We start from the raw sequence: 23,804 nt of genomic DNA, 5'->3' as shown, positions 1-23,804 counted from the left end.
AAACTGCGTCTTTTCAAATGAAATTTGAAGTCCGGTTTTTGCGGCTATTTCATGCAATTTTTCTATGGAATGGATTGCTTTTTGTCTGTTGTTCGAAAGGATCGCAAGGTCATCTGCGAAAGCTAAGCAATCAAGGTGAATTTTTGTCTTTAAGAAGTCTGCCAATGTTTATACCTTTAGTTTCTTTTCTCCATTCACGAATCACTTTTTCCAAAACTAAATTGAATTGTAGTGGGGAGAGTCCATCTCCCTGTCGGACACCAGTTCTGATTTCGAACGGTTCAGAAATTTCTCCCAAGAACTTAACTTTTGATGTTGTGCTGGTCAGAGTTTGTTTAATCAATTCCCTCGTTTTCCTGTCGACTTAAAATTCCTCTAGTATGTTGAACAGGGTCTGCCGATCTATGGAATCATACGCCTTTTTGAAGTCAACAAAGGTGATTACTGTTTGTTTGGTTTCGCGAATCTGTAGTATGGTTTTTAGGTTTATGATTTGTTCTGCGCAGGATCTCCCTTTTCGGAATCCAGCCTGATAATCTTCGATCAGGTGGTCTGTTTGTTTCTCTAATCTATTAAGTAGAGCTTTAGAGAAGATTTTATATACGAGTGAGAGGAGAGAAATTCCTCTGTAGTTATTAATATCTGATTGGTCTCCTTTCTTGTGAAGTGCGTGAATCAATGCACATTTCCAATCCTCCGGAATTTCTTCAGAAAACCAGATGTCCTGTAAGATTTTTTGAATACTCTGGGCCAGTTTGTCACCACCAATTTTCAACATTTCAGCGATTATTCCATCTTCTCCTGGTGCTTTGTTTTAAATCTCTGATTATTTGTTTGAATTCTTGTAATGTGGGGGGTTCTGAATCAGGATTAGGTGTTGGTTCTTCATAGGTGAATTGTTCTTTCGGAGATTCACAGTTTAAAAGGTCCATGAAATGGTTTGCTAGGAGTTCACAATTTCCCTTATTACTTGTTCCCAAAGTCTCATCTGTACGTTTGAAACAGAGACTAGGTGCCTGGTAATTGGATAATTCTTTTCTGAATGTTCTGTAGAAGTTCCGTGTATTGTTTTTCTTGAAATCTTCTTTGATTTCCGCCAGTCTGTTTTTATCATATTTTTGTTTTTCATATCTGATGATTTTTGAGGTTTGTTTCTGTGTTTTGAAGAATTCATCACGATTTTGATCTGTTTTATGGGGACTTCAGTTTAACCAGGACCTAATTCTGACTTCTATGGCCTTGTCACAGGTGTCATTCCACCACCTGTGTTTGCGTTTCCTTGGGGGTTTGCTGATGTTTTGTGAAGCTGTCAAGGGTGTGTCCTTGAGTTCTAGCCAGTTTGAAGGAGCATCGTTGGAGATATTCGCAAGGAAATTGTCTGAGTTCTGTCTCAGAAATTCAGGGTCGATTCTTGGGTTTCTGATTGTTTTGGTTTTCTTACTGCTGGGTTTAAACTTTACTTTAACGAGAGATAGGTGGTGGTCGGAGTCAATAATTCCCGTTTTGACTTTAAAGTTCATAATTTCTTTTTGGTTTTTCTTGGAAATAGCCACATGGTCTAGTTGAAATTCTCTTAAATGCATGTTCGGGGATCTCCATGTCATTTTTTTTGTGGTAGTGCCAGTAAATGGGTTGACATCGATTTTAGATCGAAATTATCGCAGAAGCCAATTAAACGTTCTCCATTTTTATTTGTTCTTTTGTGAGCAGGGTAAAGTCCTACAGTGGTCCTAAATTTCTTCTCTTTGCCAATTTGTGCACTGAAGTCCTCCAGCAGAATTTTGACATGATGTTTTGGAATTTTGGCTGTAGTTTCTTCTAGTAATTCCTAGAAGTCATCTACCTTATGTGGGTCTTTTTGATTGTGATTGTTTGTAGGTGCATGTGAATTGATTAGTGTATAAGCTTTGTTTCCTGATTAGATTGTCATTAGCGAAATTTTTTCAGAAGGAGATGTAAAGTATAATACCGAATTTGTGATATTTTTTCTCACTGCAAAACCAGCGCCAAATTGTAATATTTTGTTACGGAGGAGGGTAGCTGGTTTACCTTTATAAATTCTATAGTTTCCTGATTCAAAATGATTTTCGTCGCTGTACCTAGTTTCTTGGAGTGCCAGAATTTGGATGTTGAGTTGGTCTAATGTGTCTGTTAAGTGCTTCAACTTTCCAATTTTGCGAAGCGTGTTGATGTTTAAAGTGCCAATAAAATGTTTTTTCCTTTGGGCGAAGAGATTTGGAAAGCTCCGATACATTCCCGCATGATGTTCTCGGTCCCCCAGAATCCGATGACCGAGAGAACCTAGTATGAATGCTAGGGGCTGGGGTAGTAGTATCATCAACTGACGTTGCCATCATGCTAGTAAGTTGAAGATAATGGGGAGATTGATCTTTGTCTCTCTCATAGTTACAACTAAGGTATTGAGCCTCAGAGGTTGCCTCAAGATGTTTTCTGGCTGTGCCTGTTTTTGGTCCGCGAGAGGTATTTTATTTCCCTCAAGCCCTCCGGACAAGTCCGGCGAGCCCCCTGATCCGCCACCTGGGACGCGCCCGATAGGGGAACAGGCAAAAAACCCCACGGGATTATTATTATTATTATTATTATTATTATTATTATTATTATTATTATTATTATTATTATTATTATTATTATTATTATTATTATTATTATTATAAATCTAGCGAGCGAGTTGGCCATGAAGTTACAGGAGCTCAGATGTGAGCTTCCATTCGGGAGGTAGTTGTTTGCAACCCCGCTGTCGACAGCCCTGAAGATGGTATTCCGTGGTTTCCCATTTTCAGATCAGGCGAATGTTGGAGCTGTACCTTAATGCCACGGTCGCTTTTTCCCACTCATAGCTCTTTCCTATCCCATCGTCGCCATAAGGCATATCCGTCTCGCTGTGACGTGGAACAAATAGAAATATATATACATCTGTTCATCTCTTTTACCATTTTAGAAATTGTATTTCTCATCGAGGCAAAATTCTAAGTGATGTCAGTATTACAGGGCCATGTACAGCCTGGAACGTGAGTGTCTACAGATACGATGAGAACTCCAGCGACGGTTTTGGCGAGCTGCTGCACACCTTCTGTCCAAGAGATCGCATCAAAGAGGTCTCGCTTCCGTGGAAACTGGACACCGTGCTGCTCAGGTAGGAGTTGTAATGGCACTGGCTCCATTTTTGTGTTGCTGTGTCTAGGAAAGATTTGCTGTATAATAGATGATTTAATCGAGGTTTGTTTTCTTTTAGTATCTTTTGTCATTTCTAAGGGCGAATGAAATATAAACTGGATTTTATTTTTTAAATCATATATTGAAAAACAGAAGACAATTACAATTTATATTTCCACTTAGTTTCGCGCTTTGGAAATACATTTTTCCCAGCGAGAAGGAAGGCTTGTTATAGCAGCATCGTAGAATGAAACTGGTTGAGTCGGGAGCCGTCTGCGCACGAATACCTCCACGCCCTCGTCATCTTCAGATCGTTGCCTTCCTAGAGCTTCTCTAAGCGGTCCAAGTAAACGGAAATCTCATGGCGATAAGTTCGTGCTGTAAGGAGGATGATCGAGTTGATTCCAGTGTATTTCCTGTAGTTTTGAGACCGATAGAGCTGCAGTATATGGCCTGGTATTGTCTTGCTGGAGGATCACTTGTTGAATAGGTTGAATAGATGGGGTTGACCTCCCCCTTCGAGCTTTTACTTTTTGCGACGTTGCGCGGTGGAGAAACAGTTGCCTTAGGCGCATGTAACGATGTCGTGTAGGACGAACCTGGGAGACTCGGACCTATCACGCTATAATGGAGTGTACGGGCAGGTGTATTCGTGGAATTAAACTTACGGCGCGCTTTCTGGTAGCAAAGACCATCCAGGGTCTTGATCTTCTGGATCTTCTTCTCACTCAGATACGTCGGACAGTTCCGATCCCGAGGGGGATGAATACCAGAGCAGTTAGTGCACTTGTACGGAGTTGTGCACTCCTCCGCGCCGTGAGCTACTCGTCCACATGTACCACATACAGACTGATTCGAACAGCGAAATATCATATGTGCGATTCTCTGGCGTTGATTGCATGGCATTGGAGTTAGGATGTACGGCCTCACATCGCAACGGTAAGTTGTTACCTTGATTTTATCTGGTAACACTGACAACTTGAAAGATACAATGAAGGCACCAGTGAACGTCTTCACCGTTGACCTTGCGCGTAATGCGCCGGACGTGTGTCACGCCACGGTTCTTCATGTCTTTCATCAACTCGTCGTCAGCGTTCAAAATAAGGTCGCGCTGAATAATGACTCCGCGAACCACATTCAAGGATTTGTGCTCCTTCACTTTGACGGGGATTTCGCCAAAGTGGTCGCACTTAAGCAACTGATCGGCTTGCAGTGCTGTGCGCGTCTTCAAAAGTAAACTACCGTTGCGCATTTTCTTAAGATCCTCAAGTTCGCCGTAGACGCCTTCAATGTGTCTACTAAAAAGGATCGATTTCACCAGCTTAAAATAATGCCCATCGGTTCTGGTAACAACCAGAAACCTAGGGAGGCTGGACCCCATTCGTTCACGCTGCGCATATTCCCAGGGCGTTGAACCTCTCAGGGAAGCAAAGGTTAAAGACTTCGGTGGGGGGACCACCTTGGGGTGGACAAATTCGTTATAAGCCATGCCAAAAACCATCCTCCCCGAATGCCACCCACTCCGATCAGGGGTCTCTGTAGCCGAACCAAGCAACCAAGGCAATACCCACCTGCTCATAGCAGGTACTGCCCGGGGTCCGATATTTGACGATTCTGGCATTCGGCTGTATTGTCAGGCGGATACTACTGCCCGGGTACATGGCGCTCTCACCCGCAAGGTTCCTGGGTGGTCCATTGCGGGCTTTTGGGCGTATCCGCACACGTAAGAGACCCATCTCCGAGCAGCATGCACATAAGAAATTTGAAATGGTCTACAACTGACCCTCAAAATCACAATAAAACAATAAAGAGGGGACCATGGCCACATAACCCTTCTACGACAGGCAGGGATTACCTGTGAATGTATTCAACCGCTCCCATCCACAGGAGGTCTAACACATTACACCAAACCGTAATCCATGTCCGCGCCAAGTCGCCCCTTTCAGTCGCCTCTTACGACAGGCAGGGGATACAGCGGGTGTATTCTACATGTGCGTCCCCCAACCGCACCTGGTAGTGTGTTTGGTCCGCGAGAGGTATTTTATTTCCCTCAATCCTGCCGGCAAGCCAGTTAGGACACCGCTATCCGCCACCTGGTATGCGCCACGTGGGTGTATCACCTCTTCCCCTTGTACGCCAGCGTAGTAGGTTCGTGGGGCATTAATAAGAAAGGCCTGTCATTGTAATGAATAATTCCCTTCCCGATTTGAGTGGCGGAAGGCAAGGGGGCACCCAATTTTCTTCAAAACTCCCCTACCCGGTTGAGTCTGGATATAGGAACTGTTCCCCAGACGAACATCCTCGTAACACGATAGTCGCCACCACTAAAACGAAAAGTCGGGAAATAAAAAATTCCGAGAAGAATTGGCAGGCTTGGAGAAGCAGTAGGAACCTCTATAAGGATTAGTGGAAGCAACTGGAATATACGCAGGTCAATGAAATATAAACGGGATTTTTGTTCCTGAGCATCACCAGCTGGTAGGACCGGACCCGCGCTCCTAGTGCGCTTGAGTAGGGCCGTTAGGAGTGGGGAGAACCTGCCGTTACGAACTTCCAACCACTTCATCAGTGACGCTCACGATATCGGAGCAACAGGTGCACCCTTCCACTGTGCAACGCAAAATTATACAATGTCTTGCTCGTGAAGGAGTTCAAGCCACGGAAATGTTCCAGAGAGAGGTGATCAAACATTGTCAAGGACGCGTGTGTTTGCCTGACATAAAGAATTCAAGGAATCGCCGTCCTCGGACCAGCATTACGGACGGAAATGACAATCGACGGGCGAATGTATCAGAAATTGCAAAACAGGTCAGAAGCTGTTAAGTGGTCATCACCAACGACGTATAGTTCCGTAAGGTGCGTTCCAGATTGGCACGTCACTTTTTGACCGAAAATCGAAGTTGAGACGTTTGGTGGTCTGTCAGAGGCTTACAGCAAGGTTTGGGAAAGATGTTGATGCAGTTTTGAGTTGGTTCGTCACCTGCGACGAAACGCTGGCGCGTCACTACATTCCCGAGTCCTAACAAGCCAAACGTAGTGGCGGATGAAAGGGGAGGCAGTCCCAGCGAAAGCCAAGACTCGACTGTCAGCTGGCAAGGTTCTTACAAGCGGTTTTTCCGACTGCTGAAGCATTTTGCTCATTGACTTTTTGCATTGCGATGCACAATCAATGCTGGTTACTACTGGGAGATCTTGAACAAGGCGAGAGATGCATATAACCCCCTAAGAGCCGGCGGAGGCATCGTCGACCAGGGCTGGGAAATCAACTCCCAGCCCATCTAAACCCGAAAAGAAGGCTTCGAAGAAGAGCGCCCTTGCCGGGCGTTCTAGAACTTCCCCTGCAAAGGAGAAATCATGCCCTCCAGCTGGAGGGTAATAGTCTGCGCCAGAAGTTACTCCTGCTCCAATACCTGCGCGCTCTCCTCGTAGGGAAATTTCCCGTCCCCGGAAAGCGTCGAAGATCTGGACGTCATCCCCGCCTTCTGTCGATGACGGGATGCACGTCGCGCTGTCATCTACATCGACGGATGTAGATCTTGATAGTGTTTAGTCTTACGAGCATCTTGTCACTCGCAACCTACCAGTCCTTTTATAGTCCACACTATGGCACTGTTACAGTGGAATTGTAACGGTTATGAAAGGCATCTTTCTGAGCTAAGTTAGCTCATTTTGAGTACGGAGCGAGTATAGTCTGTATTCAGGAGACAAACTTCAGACCTGCTCATCATACGGTCTTGAGAAATTTCAGACTATACTCGACAGAACGATATTATGCCCACCAGGCGTCTGGTGGCGTGGGCATTTTTGTCCGTTCTGATACTTACAGTGAAGAGGTTCCTCTAAGGACCCCATTGGAAGCAATTGCGGTGCGGGTACCTCTGCCTGTCATAGCAACAGTGTGCAACGTTTATTTTCCACCAGGCCAGCCTCTTAACATAAATGATGTAACTGATCTGATAGATCAGCTTCCACCTCCCTTCATCTTGTTGGGATATTTTAACCCTTTCCCACGGAATATCTTTGACTCACTGTCGGGCAAAACCTAGAGTAATAATTTGCTTGTCAGGTATTGTTGTGGAGTACCTTCACTAAATAATTTATTCTGTAAAAACCACTTAAGATATCAGTTTCAAATTTTGTAACAATGTAAAATACACTATAATTATTCTAAAATGATACAATGAGATAACCTAATCACACGCAACCCCCCCCCCAGTTCAGAATGGTACATCAGGAAGCATCCAATATTGTGCATAATGTTAAATTGCTTGTTCTTGAAGTCAGTCTAAATTACTGGACATTATGGGGCTTGTATTTTCTTGATAATGCAGAGAACGCAGGAATTCACCCTGAATCTCCCAATTTATTTCATTTTCAGGATCAGTCGGATGAAGATATTTAGATAGCAAATCGTGCTTCCTCTCGGACATACAAACTATAAACAATTTTTGACTGAATGGGATTGGAAGATAAATTGACATTAGTTGGAATAGGATATTATGTAATTAAGTAGAGGCTCAAAGTCCGAAACAGAATTAACTGAAGAATTAAAACTGATAATTATGTTTTTACAAGTAGGCCTAATATTTTAAACGGAGACACCTGAATGAACATTTCCTGTTCTGAGCCATATTTCGATTTCTCTCAGATTCATATCCTGTCCCAAATGCTTCCCATACCATTTTTATTATCATACCTACAACTTCAAACTCACTACCATTGCATTTGTCAACATATTGATCTAATTTGTAACAAATATCCTCCGCATTCAACTCGTTATGAGCAGCCATGTTGCTGCAATGTGTTTACATTCAGTCAGCTGTCTGTTCTATCTAAGAAAACGTATAAAAGAGCACTTTATTATAGGATTCCGTGCATGCCAGTGGTATCTAGGAAGCGCAGGGAATTCACTGGTTCCAAAAAGTTATATGTTTATCAGACAGATGGCAGAGGAAGTCAGTTTGAAAGTCGAGTACGCTTTACTACGCAACCCGCGGGAGACAATGTGCGACTCCAGTACGCTTTACTACGCAATCCGCGGGAAAGAGAATCCCATCACCCAATATGGGGCTCTGGGACGTCTTGCCCCATGGGACGAGAGCTGGAAAGGTTATTTACAGAGCTGGTTTTATGTATTTTGAACCCAGGGGAACCAACTCCCTTTAGTATACATTACGGCACATATTCTCCCATATACGTAAGTCTATGCAGCCGAACGTTGGTTCCGCTGTTTCTATGGAATACACACGACGATCTCTGTGACAGTGACCATTTTCCCATCATCCTTACTTTCTTGAAACATAAATCGTAGAGGCTCCCCCTCGATGAATTCTTAAACATGCTGATTAGCCAAAGTACACACATCGCTAGCTGTCTTTAACGATGATATAATTCGGACCGTCGGCGAGGAATTTACTTGCATCACCCAAGTTAATCTTGCTGCTGCTGAGGAGTCTAGTCCGTCCTTCTCGGGTCCTCCTTGTAGAAAACTCGTTCCTTGGGGGAACGGAGCAATAGCAGCAGCTATCAAAGAACGCCGTCGAGCTCATAAACGTTACCGTAGACAGCCTACTGTGGCCTACTTGGTAACATTTAAACAACTCCGCGCTAAGGCGCGAGTCCTTATTCGCCTAAGTAAGAAAGCTTCGTGGGAGGATATGTGTTACCTATGACGTCAAAAACTCCATCATCTCAAGTGTGGACTAAACTTTGACGTATTTCGGGTATCCAAGGGTCATCTTCTGTACCGGGAATTTCCATTGCAGGCAACATCGTCACTGATCCACTCTCGATTACTAACCATCTAGCTAGCCATTTTGCGGATGTGTCTGGCTCCGGGAAGTACCATCGTGATTTCCTTGCTTTGAAGCAGGAGGCAGAACGTCATCACCTCAGTTTTGCCACTCAATCTTCAGAGGACTATAACGTGCCCTTTGCGGAGTGGGAACTCCGCAGCGCATTAGCGCTTTGCAAGGACACGTCTCCTGATCCAGACAACATCCATAACCAGATGCTGAAACACCTTAGTGAGGACAGTCTTCTATACCTCCTTCATGTGTTCAACCGAATCTGGATGGAGGGTGATTTTCCGTCTCAGTGGCGAGAGGGCATCGTCATTCCTGTCTTCAAGTCTGACAAAGATTCTAAGTATGCAGGAAGTTACAGACCAATTTGTCTTACAAACTGCTGGTGTAAGCTATTTGAGATGGTATATCGCCGACTTGTGTGGTGTCTGGAGAAACATGGACTGTTGTCCGAGTACCAGTGCGGTTTTCGACCCACTTGTTCCACCACTGACCACTTGGTACGCCTGGAGAGCTCTATCCAGGATGCATTTCTCCGCAAGCAGCATTTGGTAGCTGTTTTCTTTGACTTACAGAAGGCCTACAACACCACATGGCGATATGGTATCCTTTCAGTAGTGCATCAATGGAGATTCCGAGGTGACTTGCCGGTATTTTTTGCGAAATTTTTGTCCCTCCGTCTATTTCGTGTCCTGATAGGGAGGACATATTAGCAATACCTCGTTCAAGAAAATGGAGTCGCACAGGGATCGGCTTTTAGTGTCACTCTGTTCGTGATTGCCATAAACGGTATGTCGCTGCTGCTGGTTCAGCAGCAATATTGTCGCTTTATGGGGACGATTTTGCTCTGCACTATAGCTCGCGCTGTATGGCAGTCGCAGAGCGACAATTACAGCAAGCTATTAGGAGGGTGGAGCAGTGGATCATAGAACATGGCTTTCGGTTTTCTACCGCAAAGACCTTTGTTCTCCACTTTTGTCTTCAACGTACCCTTCACCCCCATCCTGAACTTTCTCTAGGAAATGTCGCTCTTCCCGTAGTTGACACTATCGATTTCTTGAGCTCTTTTTGACAGTAAATTATTGTGGTAGCCACACGTGCGGGAGCTAAGAGCTTGAAGTTCCTTAGCAGCACTATGCTCCTACGATTTTACAGGGCACACACTTTATCCAGGTTAGACTACGGCAGTGCGCATATGGCTCAGCAAGACCAAACGGTCTTGCGAAGCTTAACAGGATCCACCACAGCGGAGTTAGGTTGGCGACGCGAGCCTTTCGTACAAGCCCCATAGCTAGCCTATTCGTTGAGTTTGGTGTGCCGCCTTTAAACCTGAGGCGCCAGCAAATGCTTCTTTCTTATACTGCATATTTGCGACAGATGCCACTTCATCCAAGCAATCCTTGCGTGTTCAACAATGGCAACCGTTTGCTGAACGCTGCTTGTCCTCGAGCTACGCAGCCGGTTGGAATACGATTGGATAGCAGTCACCGTTTCTTTCACGTACCATCGGTTCCTTGCCTTGTCAGACAACCAAGTGGGGTACCTCCGTGTGTAGTACGGCGACCTGAAATAATCCTGGACCTACACACTGGCCCGAAGGAAAACACCGACCCTTCGATTTATGGGAGGCTCTTCCTGTCCGTTGTTGGCCGATATCCAGGTTCAGTCGTCATCTACACGGATGGTTCACTGACAGAAACGACGGTGGGTTGTGCGTTCGTTGTGTACAATGATAGGTTTCTATTTGCTCTACCGGAAACCTGTAGTGTGTACAAAGCACAGCTCTATGGAATCTGTGAAGCTCTGCGGTACGCTCTGTACATTGAACGCTGGCACTTTCTTCTGTGTACTGACTCCTTGAGTTCACTCCAGTCTATTAATACTTGTTTCCCTCGGCACCTTCTGGTGCAGCGGGTTCAGGACCTGCTGGAAGGTGTTCGAATGCGGGCACCAGAATCACGTTTATGTGGCTCCCAAGCCACATGGGTGTAGAGGGAAATGAATTAGCAGATCAGGCTGGCAAGGGGGCAGTGTAACTGCCCCCGTTGCCTTTCGAGGTTCCAGCAAGTGATATTCGCACTCAGCTGGGACATCTGATTATGTCCTATTGGGAGATGGAGTGGCAGTTCATTTCACTTCCAAATAAGCTGAGAGTGATAAAAGGAACAACGAAGGTATGGAGGACTTCCCTTCGGGCTTCGCGGAGGGAAGCTTTGGTATTATGTCGTCTTCGGATCGGCCACGGTATCCTGAGTCACTCGCATCCTTTGAAAGGATAACCCCCTCCCGTGTGTACCTGCGGCGAACATCTTACCGTCGTACACATCCTTACGAAGCGTATGGACCTGGTCGATCTACTCTTTTGAGATATCATATCCTAATTAATATAATTCAAACGGATTTTCAATCCTTTATACCCCCTTTAAGTGGTTTTCCAGCAATAAATACGTGTCTCTTAATTTTTTAAAGAGGATAACAATACCAGTTTTCACGTCTGTGAAATGTTTTATATATGCTGTAAGAAATGCTCATTTTAAAAATTCACCCCCTTTTTCACATCCCCTTCAGCGTATTTTTCTAAAAACAATTATGCGTGTTTCTTTACCTTTACAGACGATTCCAAATACCAATTTTCGCGCCTGTGACAGTCTGTATTTGAGATAGCAGTATCCTAAAAAATTCTATCTCTTTTTCAAGTCTTTTAGCCCCCTCCACCTTAAGGGGTTTTACCGAAAACAAAAATATACGTGTTCCTTTACTTATAAAGGAGATTCCAAATACCATTTTTCACGATTGCAATATGTTACATTTTTTGGATATACTCTTGGTACACTCACTTTTAAAATTCACCTAACCTTCACACTTGTTCACCCCCGTCCCCGTTAAGTGGATTGTCCGAAAAAATACGGCTTTATTTATTTTAAAGGATATTCAAAATTTCGATTCTCATGTCTGTAATATCTTCAGTTTCTGAGATATAAGTATCCTCATAAAAGGTATTTAACCACTTTTTCGCCATTTTCAACCCCTGTCCCCTTAATTGAATTTTACGAAAACAAAGCTATACAGGTTTTTTTACTTTTAAAGTAGATTCGAAATGCCAATTTTTACGTCTGTAAACTGTTAAGGGTTTGAGATATAGATGTACTCATTTTTAACCCCCTTAGCGACGGAGTGCACCTACACTGTAATATTAATGTACCCCCAAAAGTTTTATTTCTCTATGTCGCGTAGTTTTGGCTGGGTGTTGATCACAGCCAGTCGGAGATAGCCTTTTATATAGAGAGATTTTGATATTTTTACTTTAACAAACTTCACTCAAGATTACTGGTCTACTACTGTCATTCCACCTGACAGCCCGGAACATGCCGCTGATTCCTGCAGCTTATCTCAAACCAAATCGTGCTGCTTTCTTTTGGATTTCCCTAGTTCTAGACTCAAGTAATACAAGGCGTGATCAAAAAGTTCCTCTTTAAGGGTGTCGCTGCAGTAGACATGCAACGTAGCGCGACTCTGATGCGGGTATATATATACACGAACATGTAAACAAAGGGATTAGTGTGGCAGTGGTGTCGTTTGGAGGCGCGTGCGTTAAATGCAACCACGTGAACTATGGCGGATTTATCACCAAATACGTCCAAACAGGACCAACGTGCTGTTATTCTGTTCTTGGCTGCCAAAGGACAAACAGCGGTGAACATTCATCAGAGAATGAATACTGTGTGTAGGGCAGCATGTCTGTCGAAAAGAACCGTTGTGGATGGTGCACCAAGTTCCGCGATGCACAGGTCGTCCCGCTGAAGGTACGCCAACTCATGTAGGAGGCACTCGAACTCCCACCCTCGCCCCATGCTGTTATAACGTCTTCGGTTACGTCGAAGACGCCAACGATGGTCAGCAGCGGGCAATTAGGGACTTCTTCACGCAGCAGGACACGGTGTTTTACCACACGGGGATCTTCAAACTGGTGCTCGGTGCGATGAGTGCCTCAATGCTGGTCATTTTGTCAGACGACCTTCGATAAAAGGATTCCGGTACGTGGCCATGGATAGTTCCCGTATATTGTGAGTTTCAAACTCAGATTTTAGGGGCCTATTATCTATCTGTTAGACCCTTTAAACAACAAACGTCATCATCAAATTAATATTGCTATGCCTTCTACACTCAGCCATTGGGTGTTGCAAATTACGTTCGGTTCAGACGTTGCTTCTCCAATATATTTTGACCAGTGTATACGATTCTTTCCAAATACACTGACTGACAGAGCAAATGCAACACCAAGAAGGAGTGGTTCGAAAGGGATGAAAGTTGGGGACAAAACAGAGACGGCACGGACGAATAATTGATGTTTATTTCAAACCGATATGCAGGTTACACAATGCGCACGGCATCGACTCAGTAGGATGTAGGACCACCGCGAGCGGCGATGCACGCAGAAACACGTCGAGGTACAGAGTCAATAAGAGTGCGGATGGTGTCCTGAGGGATGGTTCTCCATTCTCTGTCAACCATTTGCCACAGTTGGTCGTCCGTACGAGGCTGGGGCAGAGTTTGCAAACGGCGTCCAATGAGATCCCACACGTGTTCGATTGGTGAGAGATCCGGAGAGTACGCTGGCCACGGAAGCATCTGTACACCTCATAGAGCCTGTTAGGAGATGCGAGCAGTGTGTGGGCGGGCATTATCCTGCTGAAACAGAGCATTGGGCAGCCCCTGAAGGTACGGGAGTGCCACCGGCCGCAGCACATGCTGCACGTAGCGGTGGGCTTTCAACGTGCCGTGAATACGCACTAGAGGTGGCGTGGAATCATACGCAATAGCGCCCCAAACCATGATGCCGCGTTGTCTAGCGGTAGGGCGCTCCACAGTTACTGCCGGATTTGACCTTTCTCCACGCCGACGCCACACTCGTCTGCGGTGACTATCACTGACAGAACAGAAGCGTGACTCATCGGAGAACACGACGTTCCGCCATTCCCTCATCCAAGTCGCTCTAGCCCGGCACCATGCCAGGCGTGCACGTCTATGCTGTGGAGTCAATGGTAGTCTTCTGAGCGGAAGCCGGGAGTGCAGGCCTCCTTCAGCCAATCGACGGGAAATTGTTCTGGTCGATATTGGAACAGCCAGGGTGTCTTGCACATGCTGAAGAATGGCGGTTGACGTGGCGTGCGGGGCTTCCACCGCTTTTCGGCGGATGCGCCGATCCTCGCGTGCTGACGTCACTCGGGCTGCGCCTGGACCCCTCGCACGTGCCACATGTCCCTGCGCCAACCATCTTCGCCACAGGCGCTGCACCGTGGACACATCCCTATGGGTATCGGCTGCGATTTGACGAAGCGACCAACCTGCCCTTCTCAGCCCGATCACCATACCCCTCGTAAAGTCGTCTGTCTGCTGGAAATGCCTCCGTTGACGGCGGCCTGGCATTCTTAGCTATACACGTGTCCTGTGGCACACGACAACACGGTCTACAATGACTGTCGGCTGAGAAATCACGGCACGAAGTGGGCCATTCGCCAACGCCGTGTCCAATTTATCGTTCGCTACGTGCGCAGCACAGCGGCGCATTTCACATCATGAGCATACCTCAGTGACGTCAGTCTACCCTGCAATTGGCATAAAGTTCTGACCACTCCTTCTTGGTGTTGCATTTGCTCTGTCAGTCAGTGTATAATACCTTTATACACAATTTGTATTCAATATTAACACAATGTTTCCTATTCCAGGTTACGTGCCATGACCCGAACAGCTCCTGAGTATGTCATTCGGTGGCACTCGCAGATAGTTCGAGCCAACACCAGGGTGTCCCCCACTCTAGCTCCTCGAGCTGGGAGCAGTCTCACGGCGCTTCCGTGGATGGGAGCGGTCGTCTTGCTGATTTGCAGCACGCTGATGAGCACGTAGAACTCAACGTTAGCGCTACGCCAACACAACTGGAAAACATCTGAAGTGCAAAAGGGCTGTGTACATAGTTAAGAGCACACTGGAGTACAGTTTAAGTTATGATGTACAAGTTTGGAACTGGAGGCGTTTTCAAGTCAAATTCCCAGTGTTGCCCAATTACAATTTTAAATTTGGGAAGTTACATCAGAGATCCTCCTTACATTCAACAAGCGAGTGTGACACGTGGAAATGACTTTAGAGGAAAATATATCTTAAAACAATCGTCTCTAGGAAGGCATATACCAAAACCGCTGACGCCTTAAGAGGTGATGGTGGTGACTATTAGTTTTGAAAGGGAAGTACAACTGGGCAACCCTCCTGTGTTATAATTTCTCGGGGGAAGTAAAATGAAGGAAAGTGCGTGAAAATGGAAAACAAATTAGGTCTTCCATCTTCATCTATGGAGATGAGCGCTTAAGACCTCGATCTCCAGACGGGAAAATGCCCTTCACTGGAGAAATTTTCTTACCCAACACTTATTATGAATCATTTAAGTGATGCTAGATATGCTCATATACGCGAATAATTTCAATAGCAGTGTAGGATATTCGGGGTGTCTGAAGTAAAGTTACGGAAATTGTTAGAGGACATAGTGTTCTGAAACAAAAATCCAACTTCGAATTTTTTTATTTCCTCCTAGTGAAAGCTCACCGGAAAATCGACAAAGAAATGTAAGTTCAGGCGTGAGCAACTTCTGTGTCAGCCTATGCAGCGTGTAGCCGGCCAAGCTCTCTTGCTTGAAAACGTCGGGCGGTGCGCCATCGTAGTATACTGACGTGTCGCTCGCTCACATGCTACCTTGGTAGTACTGGCGGCGTATCCCTGAGCGACATCTGATCATCATGCCAGGATCATCCATATTCTCTTTACTATTAACGTGCGCTAAGGTATCCTGAACCGACTGGGTTACAAAACTGGATTACTAATAGTAAAACTCCTGCCGGTTTCGCATGAGCAACGTGCACTGGTTTTATACAGCATGTCGGTTATCACAGTAATCACTGAAATGACATACCCATGTAACATAACTCATGCAATGAAAGTAAACATTTTATTGACAGTCTGTTTAGAACGGAATACTGTAGGGTTTACGATGCAGGCTAATAAAAATAAATCGGAAGTAGATCCGTACATTATTGTTATTGTCTTTTGATAGGTGAATCAGAAATGTACACCGCTATTAATGCCAAATCTCTTCTTAACATTATCTATATTTTTGAGTAACAGGCCGGGCCTTCCCTGCTCGACTTTAGAGTCCTTAGGCCATTGAGCAGATATGTTTAGTGGTAACTGAATTCTGTTAATTGTTTATGTATCGTACATATGATGAACATTTGATACCTTTTATTTCATTTTCTAATGTGTTTCATGCAGCGCAGGGCACAAACGCAAAAGGTTACAAGAAATTATGCTTTCAATTTATCTTTCCCTATGCCCCGCTTGTCCACTCCCCTCCCCCACATGTGTTCAGTCACGCAATGCACACTACTGTACTGCCCGCGAGCTGCACCCGCTTGTCCACTCCCCTCCCCCACATGTGTTCAGTCACGCAATGCTCGCTACTGTACTGCTCGCGAGCTGCACCCGCTTGTCCACTCCCCTCCCCCACATGTGTTCAGTCACGCAATGCTCACTACTGTACTGCTCGCGAGCTGTACCCGCTTGTCCACTCCCCTCCCCCACATGTGTTCAGTCACGCAATGCTCACTACTGTACTGCTCGCGGGCTGCACCCGCTTGTCCACTCCTCTCCCCCATATGTGTTCAGTCACGCAATGCACACTACTGTACTGCTCGCGGGCTGTACCCGCTTGTCCACTCCCCTCCCCCATATGTGTTCAGTCACGCAATGCTCGCTACTGTACTGCTCGCGAGCTGCACCCGCTTGTCCACTCCTCTCCCCCATATGTGTTCAGTCACGCAATGCACACTACTGTACTGCTCGCGGGCTGTACCCGCTTGTCCACTCCCCTCCCCCATATGTGTTCAGTCACGCAATGCTCGCTACTGTACTGCTCGCGAGCTGCACCCGCTTGTCCACTCCTCTCCCCCATATGTGTTCAGTCACGCAATGCACACTACTGTACTGCTCGCGGGCTGTACCCGCTTGTCCACTCCCCTCCCCCATACGTGTTCAGTCACGCAATGCTCGCTACTGTACTGCTCGCGGGCTGCACCCGCTTGTCCACTCCTCTCCCCAATATGTGTTCAGTCACGCAATGCTCGCTACTGTACTGCTTGCCAGCTGCGCAGCTGACACCGTGTGTTCATTAGTCATACTCTCATGTCTGTACTCTGTTCACTAGAAGAGATTCTGATCATTTTTTTGTTTTTGCGGACCCATGCATTCCCCTTGGTAATTTTGAATTTTGATGTTAATACTCTTCACTGGTAACGTTCCGTTGCGAGTTCAGTGCACTACATCGCAGTCCCTGGCGATTAAGCAAAAGGCTTAGGAAAAACGGATGACGGACCCTCTCTTATATTATTATTCCCTTAAATTTTCTGTAACTTATTCTTAGACACCCTGTATAATAATAAAACATGGCTTCCTTGTGTTATTACACTTCTTCTCCTTCAACTAGCTTGGCTTTGGAATAAGTTTTATTTCTCTTCTCTTTTTATTTTTAGTCACCTTCGTCACTTTTGTTCTCCCTGGCAATATATTTAAACACTGTCGTATACACACGATATAAAAGGTCCAAATTATAATTTAGAGGGGTGGTTACTTCAGTAGAACAACCAGGAGGAATCCAATAGCACAGCAACCAAGATGAATGTTGGTTGCAACCAGCCAAAATGTTCACCAATTCATTTCTTGCCCATGAAATAAGTTTTCTTTCAGAGAAGTTATCCTCTATAGTCAAATCCACGAAATATTGTACTACAGGAATTTGTAATCTAAACTGACAAACAATTAGACAGCACTCGTAAATTTATGACAGATTACTGTAAGGAAAACACTTGAATGAAGTTTCAGCCGGAGTGTACTGAATGGTGCCTATGACTTGTTACTAAATATTCCATGACACTCCTAAAGACAAGGAAAGAATGCTGTAACTACGAGTGCCAAGCACAAATCATTTGTTGTTGATAACTTGTGAGAATCCTCTAGTGAATGCTGTTGTGTGCCTATCGGGAGACGTTAACCTAGTGAAATTCAAGTGATTAAGTGATGTAGAAGATTTTTAAAATGACACAGATTTAGTGAGCAGCCCAGGGCAAGCAATAAAAGAGTCCATCAATCTAAAATATTTCTCAGGAAAGTTCATGCAGAAATTGAAAACTGTTACCTAATGATATAACTAATGCAACTGACAATTACAGTGTTATACTGCAACGTTAAACTCTATAATATTATTCCTGTGTTATGGAATAAGCAATGGCGAGTCATTTGAAATTCTCTTTGTCTTTATGTAAATCTGCATTATTTCGAATACCATTGAAGATTTTATTCATTCTGATTGTTTAGAACGGACAGTGTGATTTGCTATTTAGGTCAAGTGTGGTTGGAACGCAGATACGCAGATTTCCTGTTAACTTTCGAGAGAAAAGGGACGAAGAAGACAACTTCAAACAATTCATTTAGAGACTTCAGTACACAGGAAAAAACGTGAAGCGAGTATATGCCGTGGTCATACTGATAAGTAATTTAGCGCCGGTATCATTTTATCAAATTAGCCAATCATATCACTTCGCGGGCGAATTGAAACGAGGTGGTGTTGCTACATCTGCACCATCAAGCACAAACACACTGTGGATTTCAGCCAATGCCACCGTAGCGTGCTTGCTATGGGCAGGTCCCTCCTCTCAACAAGTTTCTATTGGCGCCCTCAATCCGGTCGTAAGCCACGTGTGAAGATTTAGCAGTCCGCCAAGCGATCCGATTGGCTAACTTCAGCAGCTGGTAAAATGATAACGGCGCGAAATATTTAATCAATTATTTCCAATTATGTATCAGTATGACCAACCCTCACATATCCGGTTCACGTTTTCATACCCTGCCAACAAACGACGTCCTGCTGCTGTAGAAGTTCCACTTATCCTTAATAATCAGCGGCAATATTTTAACATTTCAGACGCAAATCAAAGAGTGAAGCAGTAAAGTTTCCATCCACTGCTCAGGAAGAAACGTACCAGAAGATTCGAATAGTAAATTACAGACTTATTGTTGTTTAAAAATTAAAAAGCGATTTAAATATAATTAATCTGCGAAGATACATAAATTGAGTAGTACTTACGTTTACATCCAGACGATACACATTTTTTTCCTTATGGAGGATTGCTTCCGATCTCCAGGAAAAGATGTAAGAACAGCTGTTATAAAAATCAACATTTCAAGATAACGGAAAAGGTAATTGATTCATAAATGTGTCATCAATAAATGAATTGTTTCGAAGGATATGGGTGTAAGTTAGTTCGTCTTGCATTACTTGGAAGAAATTGGGAACGCTTGCGTTTGAACATTCTTTTCTATAATCTGCTATGAAGTTAATCATTTTGAGTTACCATACCAATTTAGGTTTGGCTTGTAAGGTATTGCAGGTTTCACTGTAGTATGTTATCCTTCCGAAGCCCTCCTGTGGTAACCCTCCAGTTAGAATGGAACTGCACTGTAAGAGGACTTCAGCACTAGGTATGATTACACTTGTCATTGTATATTAATAGTTTTAATAAAGAAGCCAAAGACGTTATTTGTAAATAAACTCTTTGTAACTTCATTTGAATTTATCTTCCCTATTTCCTCTGGTAAAAGTCCTGTCTTATATTGTAATAATAATAATTTCGTGTGGCTATTTCTAGCCGAGTGCAGCCCTTGTAAGGCAGACCCTCCGGTGAGGGTGGGCGGCATCTGTCATGTGTAGGTAACTGCGTGTGATTGTGGTGGAGGATAGTGTTAAGTGTGATGTGTGAGTTGCAGGAATGTTGGGGACAGCACAAACACCCAGCCCCCGGGCCATTGGAATTAACCAATTAAGGTTAAAATCCCCGACCCTGCCGGGAATCGAACCCGGGACCCTCTGAACCGAAGGCCAGTACGCTGACCATTCAGCCAACGAGTCGGACGTCTTATATTGTTATCTATATATATAAAATAAGAGTTTTGTCTGTACATTGCTCAGAATTTGAAAAGAATGGTATTTCTATATCGGTCATGTCCACAGTAACAAGAAAATGCATTTTTTACTTTTCCGTAATGTCTGTCTGTCTGTCTGTCTGTCTGTCTGTCTGTCTGTCTGTATGTACACGCATCACGAGAAAACGGCTGAAGAGAATTTAATGAAAATCGGAATGTAAAGTCGGGTGATGGACCGCTACAATCCCGGCTATAAATTACTTTAATCACGCTGAGTGAAATGATAGTTTAGGGGAAGGCCTGAAATGTTATTCTCAAATATTTATGTTATTAGTGGTCGTGTCTTAATGAAAATCACTAGACAAAGATGGGAAATAATTCGCTACAATATAGGCTATACACGCTGAGAGAAATGGTAGTTTAGGGGAAGGCCTAAAATTTAATTGTTAAATATTTATTTTATTTGTGGTCGTATCTTCACGAAAATTGGTATGCAAAGTCGGGGAATAGGTCCCTATAATCTAGGCTATCAGTAATGTTATTCGCACTGAGTGAAATGGTAGTTTAGGGGAAGGACTGAAATGTAATCTACATATAAAATAAGTGTTTTGCCTCTGCATTTCTGAGAATTTGAAATGAATGATATTTCTGTATCTGACATGTCCACAGTAACAAGGAAATGCGTTTTTACCTTTCCGTAATTTCTGTCTGTCTGTCGGTCTGTCTGTACACGCATCAATAGAAAACGGCTGAAGGGAATTTAATGAAAATTGGTATGTAATGTCGGGTGATGAACCACTGCAATCTAGGCTACAAATTATTTTATTCACGTTGAGTGAAATGGTAGTTTAGGGGAAGGCCTGAAATGTAATTTTCAAATAAGTTATTTATGTTATTAGTGGTCGTATCGATAAATACTACATATTAAACATAACTTAAGTTATGTCGTAAGTTAGTAGTAGTAATGTAAGAAGTTATTAAATTTCCGATCACTTATGTCTTATACATTGTTATCGTACCGCATGTAATCAGAGATATTCATGAATTTGGATGTTTGTTACTAAGTCCATATCAGCGCCAAGTCACGAGAAAATGGGTAAACAGAATTTAGTGAAAATCGGTATGTAAATTCTGAGAATAAGGAACTACAGTCTACGATATAAATAATTTTGCAAGACACCCTAATATCACAGAGTCGAAAGAAAACTAATGTGAAGGCCTGCAATATAGAAAGCTCATAAACTTTATCAACATTAACATTACATTGACCATTTTTTGTTGTGATGTGCTTTTTGTCTTCTGTTTCCTCTCATCCCTGATAGATAGGATTACTGCAGCGTACCGAGGTTTTTTTAATTATCTTGACGTCGCACCGACACAGGTAGGTCTTATGGCGACGATGGGATAGGAAATGAATAGTGGTGTGAAGGAAGCGGCTTTGGCTTAAGGTACAGCCTGGTGGACTGGTGTGAAAATGGGAAACCACATAATACCATCTTCAGTGTTGCCGGCATTGGGGTTCGAATCCACTATCTCCCGGATGCAAGCTCACAGCTGCGCGCCCCTAACCACACGGGCAACTCGCCTGGTCGTACCAACTGTAACAGCCTTCCTGTATATTGGCGGGAAGTAGCTAGGGAGTAAGATAACTTTCTTCTTTTGCATGCCATTCCTCTGGTTTATACATTTCTGATATATCTAGTACGTTACACACTGGTTCATCATAGCATTCGAGCTATTCACTCCCTATTCTGAGGCACTGATTGGAATGATAGTGTGTATATTTAATGGAATGACAGAGGAGTGTTCACGGCAGTCTGCGACCTGGTTATTCCAGCTCTGGAACTTTGGACTGTTAGATCGGCACCGTAGTACTGTTCGTTGAAAGTGAGAAACTGTGCGGTTTTTCATTTGATCGAGTATTTTATATGAAAACATTGCTTTCAATCGCTACATTCCTACTGAAGTTTTTGTAATGACCTATGTTGACTTCAGTTAGGAAAACCACCAAGTCAGTCTTTCTGAGAATCCCGTAGCGAAGCACGGGTACATCAGCTAGTTAGAAATAAGGAAGAGATAAACTGCTGGAAATCTGTACGCTTCGCATGGCGTTTGTGAGCTCTGTTACGAACTGGGAATATTATCGATGGATAGTGATACCAACTGATTACCATAACGCCTTCTTATCCTAGCTTACACACCCCTTCAGCACAAAAATGAATCGTGAGGTGTTGTCTATGATCACATAACCTGTATTACAGATATATTTGGCGTTATTCAATTCAATGCTTTCATTCATTCTACTGAGTGGCGCACGAGAAAGCCATACATGTGGTTGATTACGCTTTTCTTCCTATTTGCTTTACGTCACACCGACACTGATAGGTCTTACGGCGACGATGGGGCAGGAAAGGCATAGGAATGGGAAGGAAGTGGCCGTGGCGTTAAGGTCCATCCCCAGCATTTGCCTGGTGTGAAAAAGGACAACCAGGGAAAACCATCTTCAGGGCTGCCGACAGTGGGATTCAAACCCTCTTTCTCCCGGATGCGAACTCACAGCTGCGCGCCCCTAACCACACGACCAAATCGCTCGGTAGGTTGATTACGGCAACAGGGAAAAAACTTTTTTCACAAAAGTAGGTGTACTTTATGTGCTTCTGCCTGCTGAATTCCAAAATGGCACTGAAAATATCGTATCACCCACAGTTTTGGCACAAAACGTATATTTTTTTAATAATGATATCACATATTGAAGTAGTACATATATATATATGGCACACGAATCATGCTGAACTAGAATGCAAGATTAAACCAACAACACAGTGAAATATGCACACAGTGAACAGATGGACTCAGAGAATGTGGTAAAAACATTCACTAACGTAATTCATTCCGTGCTTTCTTAGTTGTCATGGCGTGGCCCATGCTTTTCCTCTTATGGGCCATTTCTGTGTGCTCACGGTGAAGCATCCAGCAGTAGTCGCCCATCATCCGAACATCCCAAGTTCCCTGGTATCGTCGATCCATGTCCTTTATATCCTGATGGAACGTTTCACTTACAGTACCCAAGTTTGGAGGAAAACAGTCAAGGTGAGAATGTAAAAAGTGTAACTTCAAACTCATTGAACATCCCAGCATTTTGAACTTCGTCAGCATGTCTTCCACTATGTCGACATACTCTGGGCTGCGATTGTTTCCCAGGAAGTTTTGAACCACACTCTTAAAGGCAGTCCAGGCTTCTTGCTCCACGGCATTCATTGAATTAAGGAAATCTCCATCTACCATTACTTTCCGAATATCGGGACCATTGAACACACCCTCCTTCAGCTTAGCATCTGACAGGTTGGGGAACCTTTTACATAGATATTTTAAACAGTTGCCACACCTAGGTAATACTTTGACAAACTACTTCATTATGCCAAGTTTGAGGTGCAGAGGTGGCAAGAGTATTCTGTCTCTTTCGACTAGAGGGTCGCACTTGATATTTTGATCCCCTGCAACCAATTCCAACCTTCGAGGCCACTGCTTTTGCTCCCAATGTTTGTCACAAGCACGACTGTCCCATTCACAGGTGAAACAAGGAAACTTGGTATATCAGGCCTGTTGTCCTAGCAGCATACCCAACACTTTCAAATCGCCACACACCATCCAATTGTGATTCTCATAATGAATGGTTGTAAGAAGCACCTTCATGTAGTCGTATGTTTCCTTCAGGTGCACAGAACAGCCGACAGGTATTGAGGCATGCATGTTACCATTGTGCAGCAGAACTGCCTTCAGGCTTCTTGTAGATGAATCAATGAACAG

General features: G+C 44.1%; 1 protein-coding gene across 1 annotated transcript in view; it reads left to right on the top strand.

The window, feature by feature from the left end:
* The window catches only part of LOC136872119 (uncharacterized), a 665,288-nt gene extending 650,406 nt beyond the window's left edge, over nucleotides 1–14,882 (top strand). Inside the window, exons 16-17 of the mRNA XM_068227340.1 lie at nucleotides 3,010–3,154; nucleotides 14,705–14,882. Of these exons, the coding sequence (XP_068083441.1) occupies nucleotides 3,010–3,154; nucleotides 14,705–14,882 (323 nt within the window). The remainder of the gene's footprint in view (nucleotides 1–3,009; nucleotides 3,155–14,704) is intronic.
* The last annotated feature ends 8,922 nt before the right edge of the window (nucleotides 14,883–23,804 follow it).

This window comes from Anabrus simplex, chromosome 4 (genome assembly GCF_040414725.1).
Source record: "Anabrus simplex isolate iqAnaSimp1 chromosome 4, ASM4041472v1, whole genome shotgun sequence".
Taxonomy (NCBI): domain Eukaryota; kingdom Metazoa; phylum Arthropoda; class Insecta; order Orthoptera; family Tettigoniidae; genus Anabrus; species Anabrus simplex.
This window is presented reverse-complemented; position numbering and strand designations above follow the sequence as displayed.